This window comes from Penaeus monodon, chromosome 39, assembly GCF_015228065.2.
Source record: "Penaeus monodon isolate SGIC_2016 chromosome 39, NSTDA_Pmon_1, whole genome shotgun sequence".
Taxonomy (NCBI): domain Eukaryota; kingdom Metazoa; phylum Arthropoda; class Malacostraca; order Decapoda; family Penaeidae; genus Penaeus; species Penaeus monodon.
In genome coordinates, this window is record NC_051424.1 from 27,671,707 (window position 1) to 27,686,706 (window position 15,000).

At 37.0% G+C, this 15,000-nt stretch overlaps 1 protein-coding gene across 1 annotated transcript in view; it reads left to right on the top strand.

Moving 5' to 3' along the window:
- LOC119597530 (cingulin-like) overlaps positions 1–15,000 on the top strand; it is a 25,152-nt gene that overhangs the window by 8,964 nt on the left and 1,188 nt on the right. Inside the window, 6 exon segments of the mRNA XM_037947106.1 lie at positions 1,457–1,637; positions 2,370–2,510; positions 3,377–3,502; positions 12,323–12,463; positions 14,090–14,314; positions 14,658–15,000. The exon segment at positions 14,658–15,000 is cut by the window's right edge and continues 1,188 nt beyond it. Of these exon segments, the coding sequence (XP_037803034.1) occupies positions 1,457–1,637; positions 2,370–2,510; positions 3,377–3,502; positions 12,323–12,463; positions 14,090–14,314; positions 14,658–14,864 (1,021 nt within the window). The 3' untranslated portion in view covers positions 14,865–15,000.

The following is a 15,000-nucleotide window of genomic DNA, read 5'->3' on the forward strand; positions in this document are numbered from 1 at the left end:
GTCGTAAGTAAACATATATGAAAATAAAAGGTAAAATAATGTTTGTAAAAATAAATCACGTTGTTATTTTATTGTTGATAATGCTTATTCAATATATTTATTTGTCAGAACATATAACCATTTACATGTGACACGTGATAACGTTTGTAATTACAGGTATGCATAAATAATGCTCTATTCATAGAGATAATTATATATATAATAAAATATTAAACATAGTATTCTGCGGGCAATGCTGCTTTACTCTGAAGTTATATTATTTTCATATCGATAAATCTGCATCATCATCAAAATCTAAACCTCGTTTTCAAAGGATATTTTCCTTTAGTAACCGGATTCCAACGGCAAAATAGTTTTTATAGGATTAATTGGATTCCCATGTCGTTATCGTACGATTAATCCAGTTTCCATGTGGTTTTCGTAATATCGCTTTTGTAAGCAATACCAGTATCTAATTTCGTTTCTGTAAGCAACGCCGTATTCTAACGTCGTTTTGGTAAGTCATACAGGATTTTAGTGTCGTATTTGTAAGCAATTCTGGATCCTAACATCGTTTTTGTAAGCAAATTCGGATTCTAGTGTCGTTTTTGTAAGCAAATTCAGATTCTAACATAGTTTTATTGTAAGCAATGTCGTATTCTATTGTCATTTTTGTAAGCAAATTGCAGTCTAATGTCGTTTTTTGAAGAAAATCCAGGTTCTATAATTTTTTTTAAACATTACCAAATTCTACAAGCAAATCCGTATTCCAACGTCGTTTTTGTAAGCATATCTGGATTCTAACATAATTTTTGTAATGATTACCGGAATTTACCATCGTTTTTGTAAGCAATGCCGGAATCTAACGTCGTATTTGGAAACAAATCCGGATTTTATCATCGTTTTTGTAAGCAATATCGGATTCTGACATAATTATCGTAAGCAGTACCGGAATTTAATGTCTTTTTATTAGCAATACCGATTTCAACATCGTTTTTTGAAGCTTATCAGTATTTCAACATCGTTTTAGTAAGCAATACCGAATTACAACGTCGTTTTTTGTAAAGAATATCACATTCCAACACCATTTATGAAAGCAGTACCGGAATCTACCGTCGTTTTTGTAAGCAATACCGGATTCAAACATCGTTTTTGTAAACATATCAGGATTCCAACTTCGTTTTCGTAAGCAATGACGGAAACTACCATCGTTTCTGTAAGCAAATCCGGATTCTAACAACATTATCGTAAGCAATACCAGATTACAACACCATTCTTTAAATTAGTACCGAATCTACCATCGTTTTCATAAGCAATACCGGATTCTACCATAGGTTTTTTTTAAAGCAAATCCAAATTCTACCATCGTTTTTTTAAGGCAAATCCGGATTCTACCATCGTTTTTTTAAGACTTATCCGGATTCTACCATCGTTTTTTTAAGCAAATCCGGATTCTCACACCTGTCTCCAAATCCAGGGAAGCCAAACTCCGCGACGACACAGTGAATAAACTTACGGTCATCGAGAAAACGCTAACTGAGGAGAACCGAAGAAGAGCCGCTAAAGAAAAGCAATTACAAGAAAGCGTGGATAAACAGATGAAGGAAGCGCAGATGAGGGAGAACGACGGGACGGCAGCACTCAAGAAACATATGGAGGTAAGAGTAGTTACGATAAATAGAGGAGGAAAGAGATAGATGGTGAGGGGAGGGAGAGGGAGAGAGATGGGGGAAGGGAGAAAGATAGAATTAGGGAGTTGAGAGAGGGGGGGAGAGAAAGAAAGAGAGAGAAGTAGAAATAGAAAGATAAAAAAATAAATAAAATAAAAGAAGGTATAGGTGCATGAATATTCAAACATAATGATAATAATGATAATAATAACAATGATAATAATAACAATAATAATAATAACAATAAAATAATGATAATGAAACAACTACAACACCAAGAACAATAACAATAACAATAATAAATATTCATCAAGAATTATCTCTCTTCCCCTCTCTCCTTCTTTCTTTTTCTCTCCCCCCTCTTTGCTCTCCTCTTTCTCACTCTCTCTCATCTCCCCTCTCCTTTATCTCCCTCTTCCCCTCTCCTTTCTATATCTCTCCCCCCCTTTCCTTTCTTTCCCCTTCTTTTCTTTCTCTCTTCACTCTCCCCTTTCCTGTTTTCTTACCCCTCTCCTCCTTTCTCCCATCTCCTTTCTCTCTTCCATCTCCTTCTTTCTCTCTCCCCTCTCCTTTCTCTCTCCCCTCACCATTTTTCTCTCTCCCCTCTCCTTCTTTCTCTCTCCCCTCTCCTTTTTTCTCTCTCCCCTCTCCTTTTTTTCTCTCTCCCCTCTCCTTTCTCCCAGCAACACGAATTTCTCTCTCCCTTCTCCTCTCTCCCAGCAACACGAAACTCAAGTCAGGAACAAGCTTGGCGAGATGACCACGACGATCAACGCCCTGGAAGCTGACGTGAAACAGTACCAACTGGAACAGGAGAAGGTTATGGCTGCGGAGATCACACAACGACAAAACGACAAGAATGTTAGTGTTACTTTTCGTTTTTTTTTTACGTTTTTTTATGTTAATGTAGTTGTGAATGTGATTTTTTTTCATCGTTTTTTTTTTACGGATGTGATGTAAGGTAATGATGATGATAGTGATGAAAATGTTTTTGATTTTTTTGTTTTGTATGTCGTGATGGGTGTTATGTAAGGTAATGATGGTAATGGTGAGAGAATTAGTATTTGTTTTTGTCGTTTTTTTAATGTAAATATGAGTGTGAAGTAAGATATTGATAATGATGATCATGATGAGAAGTTAGAGTAATGAGTAACTGTTAGATATTAAATAGCAGTTAAGTTACTTATTAAAACAATAATAAGTAATTGTTCAGTGGAGTGTTAAATATGATGATTATGATTGGCTGAAAAAAATGTATGTAGTTTAGCGAATAAATAAATAGATGAATGAGGAAATGAAAGAAAGAAATCAAAGTAATAGATAAATAGATAAATAACCTCACAGATAAATAGCTAAGTAAGTAAACAATAAAGATGAATTAATCAATCTAATAAAAACAATATTGAATAGATAAACAAATCAATTGACAAACAGATAACCAAATAATCATATAAATAAATAGGTAAATAAACAAATAAAATTAACAGAAGAATAACTCCCTCCCAGATCCTAAAAAAACAAAGTAATTTAGACTAACAAATGAGTAACTTCCCCAAGATCCTAAAAAAAAAAACAAAGTAAGTTAGACTAACGAAAGAATAACTTACCTCACATCCTAGAAACCCAAAGTAAGTTAGACTCACGAAAGAATAACTTCCTCCATTTCCTAAAAAAAAAAAAAAAAAAGTAAGTTAAATTACCAGAAAAATACCCCCCCCCCCTCCTAGGTCCTAGAGGGCAAAATCGATGACCTGGAGGACAGACAGAGGAGGGGCTTGGCGTCGCTGCAATCGGCCGTTGGTGACGTGGCGGCCAAGAAGAACGCGGGCTCCAAGTCTCCGGATTATGACGAGGTGGGTTATCATGGCCTTTTTCTTTAAGGGGGGGGGGGGTATTTGGGTTATTTTTGAGATTTTGGAGGGGTTTTCGGTTTTTTTTCTATGTTTGGGTTTTGTGTGTGTATATATATATATATATATATATATATATATATATATATATATATATATATATATATATATATATATATACATATATACATATATATATATATATATATATATATATATATATATATATATATATATATATATATATATATATATATACATATATATATATATATTAGAGGACTGTGTCTTATTTTTTTTATTTGGGTTAGTTTTACTGCTTTCATAATATGGAAAGTTGATTTAAAAATGCATCTTGTTAATGATGGTCATTTTGTTTATTTTACTAGATGTATTTTTTACCCTTTTTCTTTTTTTCTTTTTCTTTTATTAATATTTCTTTATTGATATGATCTATAGAGATTTTTTTTTACTGTTTAAGATTATTTAATGTAGAATCCCAAATATGATGATACTTTGATGTTTTTAGGCCTTTCGTAACCGAATTTTGTTGAAAATCCATTTTTTCCAGGTATTTACTGCAAGTTAGGTATTTGGATTAATATAAAGAAAGATTCCTTTTCAATTAGATAATAATTTTCTCTCCAGCTACGTAACATCTTCAGAATTAACACCTTTTTTAAACAGCTAACATCATGTAGATGTTTATTTGTACATTACTTTATAATATCTTGCAGCTAAAATATTTACAAATATGATATTGAAGTTTCCAGATTTTTTTGAACCTCAGGCATCAAAATTCATTGTCTACAATTTAAATCGAAATGACACCAAAAATCCTAGGATTATGAATCTGCTAACACTAAGCGTCGAAATTTTAATATAAACTTTCTACCATAGAAAAATCCTACAATCTAATAATGATTTAAAATCCATCATCGAAAATTCTAGTCTTTGAAATCTAAGATGTAGCATCGAAATTTTAAAATCAATCCTCTAGCATCGAAAATCCAATTATCTCGAAACTGTTTGACATCTAGCATCGAAAAATCTGTTTTTTTTTCCCCAACTATCTGGGCTCTTTCATGGAGTTTTTTATAATTCATAATTCACAAAATAATCAGAGCTGCAGGAAATTCGCATACGTCTGTCAAATCTAATGTAGTGATTAATAAAAGAATCTTGTTCACGCCAGATGGATTTCGGAGCGTCAGATAGCCACCAGGTGAGACGCCATTTGCCGAGTCATTTGTGACGCGACTCTGCGAATCATTAATATGAATTTCTGTCTCCTCTTTCTGGCGTAAAAGAGTATCTGGGTTTATAAAAGATGTGTTTCCCTTTCTGTTTATATTATGGAAAGGCATTTTATTTTGAAGAATCACCCTGCTAAGACTAGGTGTGTTCGGTTTGCTAAGTTCAAGTCCGAGTCAGTGACACAGACTCGAACGACGTGGAAAATGCCCTTCCTTTGCATTCATTATACACTTTTATTACGAAAAAAAAAAATCGTCCAAGCAGAATGCAATATATATTAAGTCGATAATGTTCATATAACAAATATCATCCGCTTTACTGCACAGATAAAAGTGCAGTTCATATATGATTTTATTCTAGAAATTTCCGCTTTTTCATTCATACTGCATGATTACAACCATGTTTTACCTTATTCATAGATGTGACTTTTTACTACCTCTTTTAACAATGAATTTGGCTCAGGGACATGCCATGAATTATGAAATATGTGCATAACGATTTTTCTCTGCTTTCAAATTAATCCTTACAGCATTTGTCTTGGGATACGTATATTTTTTAAACTCATTTTCTGAGGAAATCATGTTATCAGATAACAATCATATGATCGTAAACTAAGGAAAATATTAACATTCGGTCAGAATTAACAATGGTTATTTTGTTTTAGTTTCTCGCAAATGACATTCGAGGAACAACGGGTTCGGACGAGGTAGGCCGACGTTTAATAATCTATATATTTATTTTCCATTTATTTTGCACCGTCTTCTTGGCGCTTTTCGGTTTAGAAATGACATGGGTTAAGATGAAGGGGCATTGCGAAGACCGAGAAAGGAGAAATATACATATAAAAGGAAGATAATCAGCTCGGTCAGCCACTCTGTCTACTCAGCTGTGAGTACTGGCATCAAGCTGGGGTCAAAGTTGGGTGCAGAAGAGCACTGGTCGCTCCAAAACTTTATCTTGAGACTTAGAATGTATATTTCTTTTCTCCACTTGGATACGAGATCAAATTTCACTTTCATCTACGAGACGAATAAAAAAAAATAATAATAATGGTTCCGTTATGAATCGAGAGTGACTCATTGTGAGTGAAGTGAAATTTCCCTTGTCATAAACGATCCCAAGCCGGTATTTCGGCTTAAGGCGGGGAGATCGTCCAGGACCGATCCAGCTTCCCCTTTCTAGGATCGGGTTAAGGCAATAATATCTTATAACTGTCATCAAGGAAAGATATTTAACAAAAAAAAAAAGAAAAGAAAAGAAAGAAAAAAAAAACGAAAGGAAAAGAGAAGGAAATTATGCATTTTAAGATTTTTTTTTTCTTAGTTTTTATTCTAGATGTGGTTTTGTCATTTAGTTTAAGCTTTCTGCTTCGTGAAGATAATGACTACTGGGAACTCTTTCTGTATCATTAGCTTTTGGCGTCAAGTCACCATGATTATTTTCGTGTGCTTCAGTTTGATGGTAATTTGCAGCACTAATTTGACGCGTTTCCTTGATATAATAATTCGGGTATTGACATATATATGCATATAGCTATATCAATATCTCTATATGTAGTTGAACAACGACTCCAAACCGAAGAAAAATGAAAGGTTCTTTGCGCACTTTCTGCATTTTTTTTTCCTTTTTTTGTCATTGTTATATTTCATCAAGGAAATGCAAATACAAAGGATATGTAAATGATTTTTTTTTATTTTATTAATTGCACTAAAATGTCTTGACGAACGTAAACTCTCAATGGAAGTGATTATGATTAATTACGTCGTTGTGAACGTTATCGTTCAGTTGGTATTAACAAACAGCCGTTTTTTCTAGCCTCGCTCAAGCGCTTTTCGAGGAACATCAACGGGGTCAGAGGAGGTAGGCCTATTTTATATATATATATATATATATATATATATATATATATATATATATATATATATATATATATATAAGGAATCTCTCTTTATATAATTTAGCTAATTTTATTTTTATTATTTTTTTGCACCGCTTATTCCCGCTATTCTGTGAACCTGAAGATAAAGTAAAGGATAAGAAGAATTAAAAGAAAGATGTTGCAGGCGTGGGAGTATCAAAGGCGAGGAGGATGTGCAAAATCACATGTAAATTCTTATGTAAAAAAAAAAAAAAAAAAAGAGATAAGACATGAATTTTATTTTCAATTTTACCCATTTTATATGTCTTCGGTTATTCGGCACATTAAGGGTAAAAATGTTGAGATATGGCCCCCCCAAGCACCCAAACGAAAATAATTATGTATGCTTTTGATTTAAAAACGAAGATAGAGAGATAGTTATGTCTGTATATATGTAATTGTTTACCTGTCTGTCAGTTAATCAATCTAGCTACCTACCAGTATATTTATTTGTTCTTTAATATGTACTGGAAAGGGAAGAGTGTATTTTAATGATTTATTATATATTTATATTTATTTTATATTTACGTGTATATATACATTTTTTAAACTAAAAATCGTAGATGTGCTTTTGCGTGTCGTATTTTTATGGTTGAGTTTTGAGTATCTATCGCTTTATCAGCTTTATGAAGTGGATATAAAGAGAGTGAGCTTTGCTAAATGCAAATAAAGAGACGCTAATTTGCTATCAGCTTTATGTGTAAAATGTCTGAAAAGACTTGTTTTTTCGTTTGAATTTCATAAACATATGTTTTTTTGTGTGTGTGTGTGGTGTGTGTGTGGTGTGTGTGTGTGTGTGTGTGTGTGTGTGTGTGTGTGTGTGTGTGTGAGATTCATGTCGAAGAAATTGCAAGTAGAACAACGAAGGGAAGTACAAGAAAACACACGAACATGCCAAATTCATATTCGTGTGTTTTCATCCCTTCTCGTTGTTCTACTTGCAGTGTGTGTGTGTGTGTGTGTGTGTGTGTGTGTGTGTGTGTGTGTGTGTGTGTGTGTGTGTGTGTGTGTTGTGTGTGTGTGTGTGTGTGTGTGTGTGTGTGTAGAAAACTCTCATTCGATTTACTATCCATTATTCTGACGATTTCATTTTTTTCTATATTGAAAGAAGAGAAGAAAATAATAATTTTTTTATATCAATCACCTTACAGTCAATAATTTCTACGAGTGATACAGAGAAACACTATCGGGCTGGATTGTAACAATTAACTATGGAACAAGTCGCTGCCATTTTGATTAGGAAATTCAACGTTCACCCAATACCGATAATTGGTATTAGGAGACGTGAACTAAATATATTAAATATACTCAACAGGCAATTATAGAATAATACACAGCAAAGAGTAAAAAAAAGAAGAAGAAGAAACGTAGCGTAACAAAACCCTAATACATGCTTTCTGTTCTTGTGATAAATAAATAAATATCCCAATTGTTCGTTCAAGTGGCGCTTGTGATTGTCTCGTGCGCCTTGAATTTTATTTATTTATTTATTTGTTTATCTGTTTATTTATGTATTTCTTTATTATTTTTTCTTTCGTTCTTTATTTATTTATTTATTTATTATTTTTTCTTTCTCTTTCTTTCTTTTTTTCTTTCTTTCTTTATGTTCTTATTTATCTATTCATCTATTTATGTATCAATTTATTCATGCTTTTATTTGTCTATTTATTACTCTATTTAATGAATTATCAATTTATTAGTTAATAATTTTATTTATTTATTCCCCTTTGCGGATAACGACCAGATAGACTGATTGGAAATGCGAAACTTAATAACTTTTTTCTAGAACAGTAATGGCACACGACTGCTGATACTAAAGGTTATTTACATCTTTATTATTAGATCTGGTTTTGTAATTTATTTATTTTCACAGTTGTATTTTTCTGTGCATTCCTTTTTTTTTTTTTTTGAGTGAATGCAGTCAGATGATTAAAGAAATAAAAATCTTTGTTTATGCGAAATAAGTTTCTTTGTTTGTGTATCTTTTTTTTTTTCATACCTGTCGTAAGTTTATATTTTTTTCTTGAGATAAGAATCAATAGACTTTATCGTATTTTACACACACAAAAAGAAAAACAAGGTTTTTGCGTTAGCCAGTTTGAAGGTAATTTGAACCTGATGATATTGTCAATATCAAAATAATGGTAACAATGGTAATGATGATAGTAATAATAATGATAATAACATTGATGATAACCAAAATTATACTGATCATAATGATAATAATGAAATAATGATAGCTATCATTGTTATCGGGGCCGCGGTGGCCGAATGGTTAGAGCGTCGGACTCAAGACTGTCACGACGGCAATCTGAGTTCGAGGGTTCGAGTCACCGACCGCCGCGTTGTTTCCCTTGGGCAAGGAACTTCACCTCGATTGCCTGCCTAGCCACTGGGTGGCCAAGCCAGCTCAAGTCAGTGCTGGTCCCAAGCCCGGATAAAATAAGAGAGAATGATTACCTAAAAAGGTAACACCGGCACTCTCCGTGGAAAGGAACTGGGGACCCTACCACGTACTCACTCCAAGAGCATCACAACGTGAAAACTGCAATTGAGTATCATGCTGTGACCACGGCGGCTCAGACATGAACCTACCGTTAAATGATGATGATCATTGTTATCTTTGTCATTGTCATATTTGTTATTATTATGATGAATATCACTATTATCATTATTATAATTATCAGTATTGTATCCTCACTGACAGCATTATTGTTGTATAGTTATTGTTATTATTGTTGCTTTCATTATTGCAGAACAGGTAGTCATAAGCAATAATGAAAATGATAACGATTTAAAAAATATATTTTTCATAACTTGCCAGCCTTATTCATTGAAGAATTGAATGCGATTCAGAAAGTTTAAGTTCAAGAGTGTTTGATTACATTTTACAATGACTAACTTTTTTTTTCGTGGAAATGAAAGCCAGCCGCAGGATAACCTTCCTCTGTGTTTTGTTTATGGGAAATATGAAGTGTCGATTTTATTATTATAGTGATATATAAGGAGAGTGAATGTGAATGAGAGATTTAAATACGTATTTTTCTCTTAAATTGATTTAAAATTATATCTTAAACGCTGCTTAATGCATGCCTTTAAAAATGATTACATTATAAACACTTTTTCCAGCTTGCCAGTGACCACTCTTTATCTTCTATTAACTTTCAAAAAAAAAAAAAAAAAAAAAAAAAAAAATTGTTGACGGCTATCGATTGTAGAATATTTAATCATAGTACTAAGATCTAAATTCTTCTTTTAACGGTAGGTTCATGTCTGAGCCGCCGTGGTCACAGCATGATACTTATTTTTGTAGTTTTCATGTTGTGATGCTCTTGGAGTAAGTACGTGGTAGGGTCCCCAGTTCCTTTCCACGGAGAGTGCCGGTGTTACCTTTTAGGTAATCATTCTCTCTATTTATCCGGGCTTGGGATCAGCACTGACTTGGGCTGGCTTGGCCACCCAGTGGCTAGGTAGGCAATCAAGGTGAAGTTCCTTGCCCAAGGGAACAACGCGGCGGTCGGCGACTCGAACCCTCGAATTCAGATTGCCGTTGTGACAGTCTTGAGTCCGACGCTCTAACCATTCGGCCACCGTGGCCTTGACGATCATGGGCTTCCATGATTTTTTCTTAGCAATTTAGAGCGGTGGTTTGCCATTGCCTTCCGCCCGGTGTTTTTATCGAGTCACCATCTCTATTTACCCGGCATTGACTTGAGCTGGCTTGGCCACCCAGTGGCTAGGCAGGCAATCGAGGTGAAGTTCCTTGCCCAAGGGAAACAACGCGGCGGTCGGTGACTCGAACCCTCGAACTCAGATTGCCGTCGTGACAGTCTTGAGTCCGACGCTCTAACCATTCGGCCACCGCGGCCCCATAAGATCTAAATACTGGAACGTTAATTGATATCATATTCAGCTACGAGGCATTCTAATCATTAGAAAAAATATTAATTTGGCAATATCTGCTAAGAATAATAATTTCACTCTACTTATTTATTCAAGAATTCGAATTCAGGCAGTCAGCGCGGTTATACACCGAGACTGCAAGAGGTAAGATGCGGTTCAACTACATTTTTCTCAGATGGATTCAGCTTTTAAGCTTTGCTTTTTTTCATTTGCGACTTGACTATATTAGATTTCAAGGCGAGATGCAAGCTTACGGTTTATATCTATCTATCCACGTATATATGTATATATATATATATATATATATATATATATATATATATATATATATATATATATATATATACATATATATATATATATATATGAATGTACGTTTCCGAGTGTTTCGTGTTGCTTTGTGGCTGTTTTCGAATTTCTTTTTGTCGTTATGGAAAAAGGTAACCTAGTTGAAAATGAGTCTCTGTATGAAATGCGACAAAACGAACAGATGTGCAATTTGGGATTTCATTATGCGCTCAAACAATACGTCATCTTCCAAAGGCAAATGATTGTCTTGATGAAGAAACATTTATTATTCTCTCGACGTGAAGGGTAAGTGATATTAAGAGAATTCTAAAACTCATTAATTCTTCGATGGTTGCTTCGATCCCGTTTTCTGTTATTATCTCGTTTTCTTTGTCTTATAGGACACACTTTGCTATTTCATGTGTGTTAGTTTGTTGGTCGAGCTCCGAGGAGGCACACGTGTGTGTTTAGTTATTATTTACTTTTATCAACATTCTCTACTTAACGACTGTTTTTAAAAGTTGACATATAATCCGTTATTTTTTAAAGATATGTATGTATCTTTCTGTTTATTTATCGACATAAATCAATTCATTAATCTACGCCTTATCTATCTCACTTGTATATTTATCTATCTATCCATTCTATTATAGTGTATAACCATCTAGTTATTCATCTTTTCGCTCAGTAACTTATTAATTTCTATATATCTATCTATCCAACTATGCATCAATCTTTGACACGATTTTAAAACACAAGACCGTGTACACCGAAAAAAAAATATTGACTCTTTTATAACTACGTCTGATGAGGATCAATTGACGAGTTCGAAATATTTCATACAAATTGTGTTTTTATTTTAGTTTTTTTTTTTTTTTCTTTCTTTTCTGTATCCATCGATTTATTAATTCCACCTATCCAGTCAATTTTTCCATCCCCGTGTATACATCTATCCCTCTGTATTCATCTATTCACTTCCCAACCGTTTCTGCTCCCTCACCCCCCTCCCCCTTACCCCCCCACTTCATATCATTCCACCCACTCACCCCTCTATATCCATCTGTCCCCCCCACCCCTATCCCCCCACCCCATCACCATCCCTCCCTCCCTCCTCTAACCAACCTCTCTAACACAATCTTTCTCCCCTCCCTCTTTTCCTCCTCCCTCCTATCACGCCCTCTTCCTCCTCCCCCCGCCCACCTTCCGCCCACGCCCTCTTCCTCCTCGCCCCGCCCACCTTCCACCCACGCCCCGCCCACCTTCCTCCTCCCCCCGCCCACCTTCCGCCCGCGCCCCACCCACCTTCCTCCTCCCCCCCCCCCGCCCATCTTCCGCCCACGCCGTCTTCCTCTTCCTCCCCGCCCACCTTCCTCCTCCCCCCCGCCCATCTTCCGCCCTCTTCCTCCTCCCCCCGCCCCTGCCCACCTTCCGCCCACGCCCCGCCCTCACGCCCTTAGATCCAGCGCCTGCAGAGCGAGAACGCCGACGGCATCCGGGAGCAGGTGGCGAAGGACGTGGCGAGGATCGAGGGCCGCCTGGGCACCGTGGAGACGAAGGTGCAGCAGCAGGAGCAGAGGATGGATAATAAACTGCAGTCGGTGAGTGGGTTGGGGGCTCGGGGTAGGGGTGGGGAGGGGGGGTAAATGTAGTTATAAACGTACACCCACACACACACATACATAAACACACACACACACAGACACACACACACACACACACCACACACACACACACACACACACACACACAAACACATAAACACCCACACACACAATAAACATAAACACATACACATACACATCTCACACACACACACACACACACACACACACACATCACAACACACACACACCACACACACACACCACACACACAAACGCATAAACACACATCACACAATATCATAAGCATGTAGACAGATGACTACCGTCAATCTTCATCATTCAAAAGGCATCTTCACACAAATGCAATACATATAACATAGCATTTCTCCCCACCCCCCATGAAGAGCAAAGAAGGAGCCAATTATCATGAGGTGTAGATGCAGAAAGATCGATGTATTTCAGTCAGGAGGTCAAGAACAGGTCGATCCTAGCAGAAAATAAGCATAAGTGTTAGAGAAGTTGTTTAGTGAGAGAGAGAGAGAGAGAGAGAGAGAGAGAGAGAGAGAGAGAGAGAGAGAGAGAGAGAGAGAGAGAGAGAGAGAGAGAGAGGAGAAAAGAGGAGAGAGAGAGAGAGAGGGGAGAAGAGAGAGAGAGAGGGGGAGAGAGGAGAGAGAGAAGAGAGAGAGAAGAGAGAGAGAGAGAGAGAGAGAGAGAGAGGGAGAGAGAAGAAAGAAGAGAGAGAGAAAAGAAGAGAGAGAGAGAAAAGAAGAGAGAGAGAGAAAAGAAGAGAGAGAAAAGAAGAGAGAGAGAGAGAGAGAAATAGATATAGGCATAAGTATGTGTTACTATCTTAATTACTAAAATCATTATCATTAGTATTAGTTATGACTGCGGTTGTTATCTATTTATTTATTTATTTTTTTTTGTTATTCTAATTTACGTAACGGACCATTTCTGTCACTCCATTCCTCATGGCGTTACTCTCTGTCACGTGACTCATCTTGACATCACCTTCATCTTACCCAATTCTTCATGATGTCAACCCATTCATTTCTCATGACATCGCATAGTTCTTAACCCCATTCCTTGTGACGTCACTTTTCTCTTGATCCCATCTTGTGACATCAGCTTTCTCTGGAGCCCATCTTGTGACGTCACATTTCTCCTGAGCCCATCTTGTGACGTCACATTTCTCCTGAGCCCATCTTGTGACGTCACGCCTCTCACACGCCATTCTCCCCATGCATTTCCTCCCCAATCCAATCCTACTTCCTCTTCCTCCTCTTCCTCTTGCTCTTCAGTTGAAGCTTTTTCTCCTATTTCTCTGCCTCTTCTACAAACTAACCTTCCTCTTTTTCCTCTTCATATTAACCCTCCTCTTCCTCCTCAATGTAATATTCCTCTTCCTCTTCCTCTTTTTTTATTACAAATTAACCCTCGTCTTCCTCTTCAATTCAAGCCTTTTCTTTGTCTTTCTCTTCTTCAAACTAACCCTTCTCTCCTCTCGCTCTTCATATTAACCCTCCACTTTCTCTCCCTCTTCGGATTTCCCCTCCTCTTCTTCAAATTCACCCTCCTCCCCTCTTCCTCTTCAAATCAACCCTCGAATTCCTCCTCCTCCTCCTCCTCTTCAAATTAACCCTCCCTCTGCCTGTCCCTCTTGCCTCCCAGGACACCCCAAAGAACGTGACAAACCTGAAGGAGGAAATGGAGGACATGGAGCAGCGCCTGAGCAAGAAAGTGGACCAAGAGAGGAAAGAGCGAATGGACGACGTGTCAGAACTTCGCGCCGATATCGATAAAATTGTTGGCAAGAACGAGAGCGTGGGAACCGTGCCGAGCTTGGTGGGTGCAGGGTTAATGTTGTTTTTGTTGTGTTATTGTTATTTATTATTATTTTTAGAGTGATTATTTTTCTTGGGGAAGAGGGTCTCCTAAAAAAAAAACTCACATACATAGCACAATCCACAATAGGATTACAAACAGACACATCCCTCTCACTTACTCCCAGACACCTTGCGACCCGAACACCTTCCTCTTCCCCCCACTCAAAATCAGCCTGTAACCCCCCCTCCTCCGACCCACAACCCCCCTCACCCACCTCTTCTCCCCCCCGACCCACACCCTCCTTCACCCACCCCCACCCAAAACCACAATCACCCAGCACTCTCCTCCTCCACGCCCCCAGGCTCGTCTCAACCAAGACGTGGATGAGACGCAGACGGGCATGAAGAAACTGGCGGAGGCGGTGCACGTGGTGAAGAGCTTCCTGTCAGACAAGATCAAGGACGAGAAGAAGACGCGGGTGCAGGAGGACACACTCCTGAAGAGGGACGTGGAACGACTCAACACCAAGTACTCGGAACTCAGCGATAAGATCAGGAGTAGCGCTTAAGGTGTCCGAGCGAGGGGACTCTTTCAAAGTATAATTTGTCTGTCTGTTTTGCGATTTACTAAGGAGCTGGTTTTCATTATCGTCTCGTGTTTGCTTGTTGACTGATTCAGCATTTTGATTATTGTATATGTTTGTA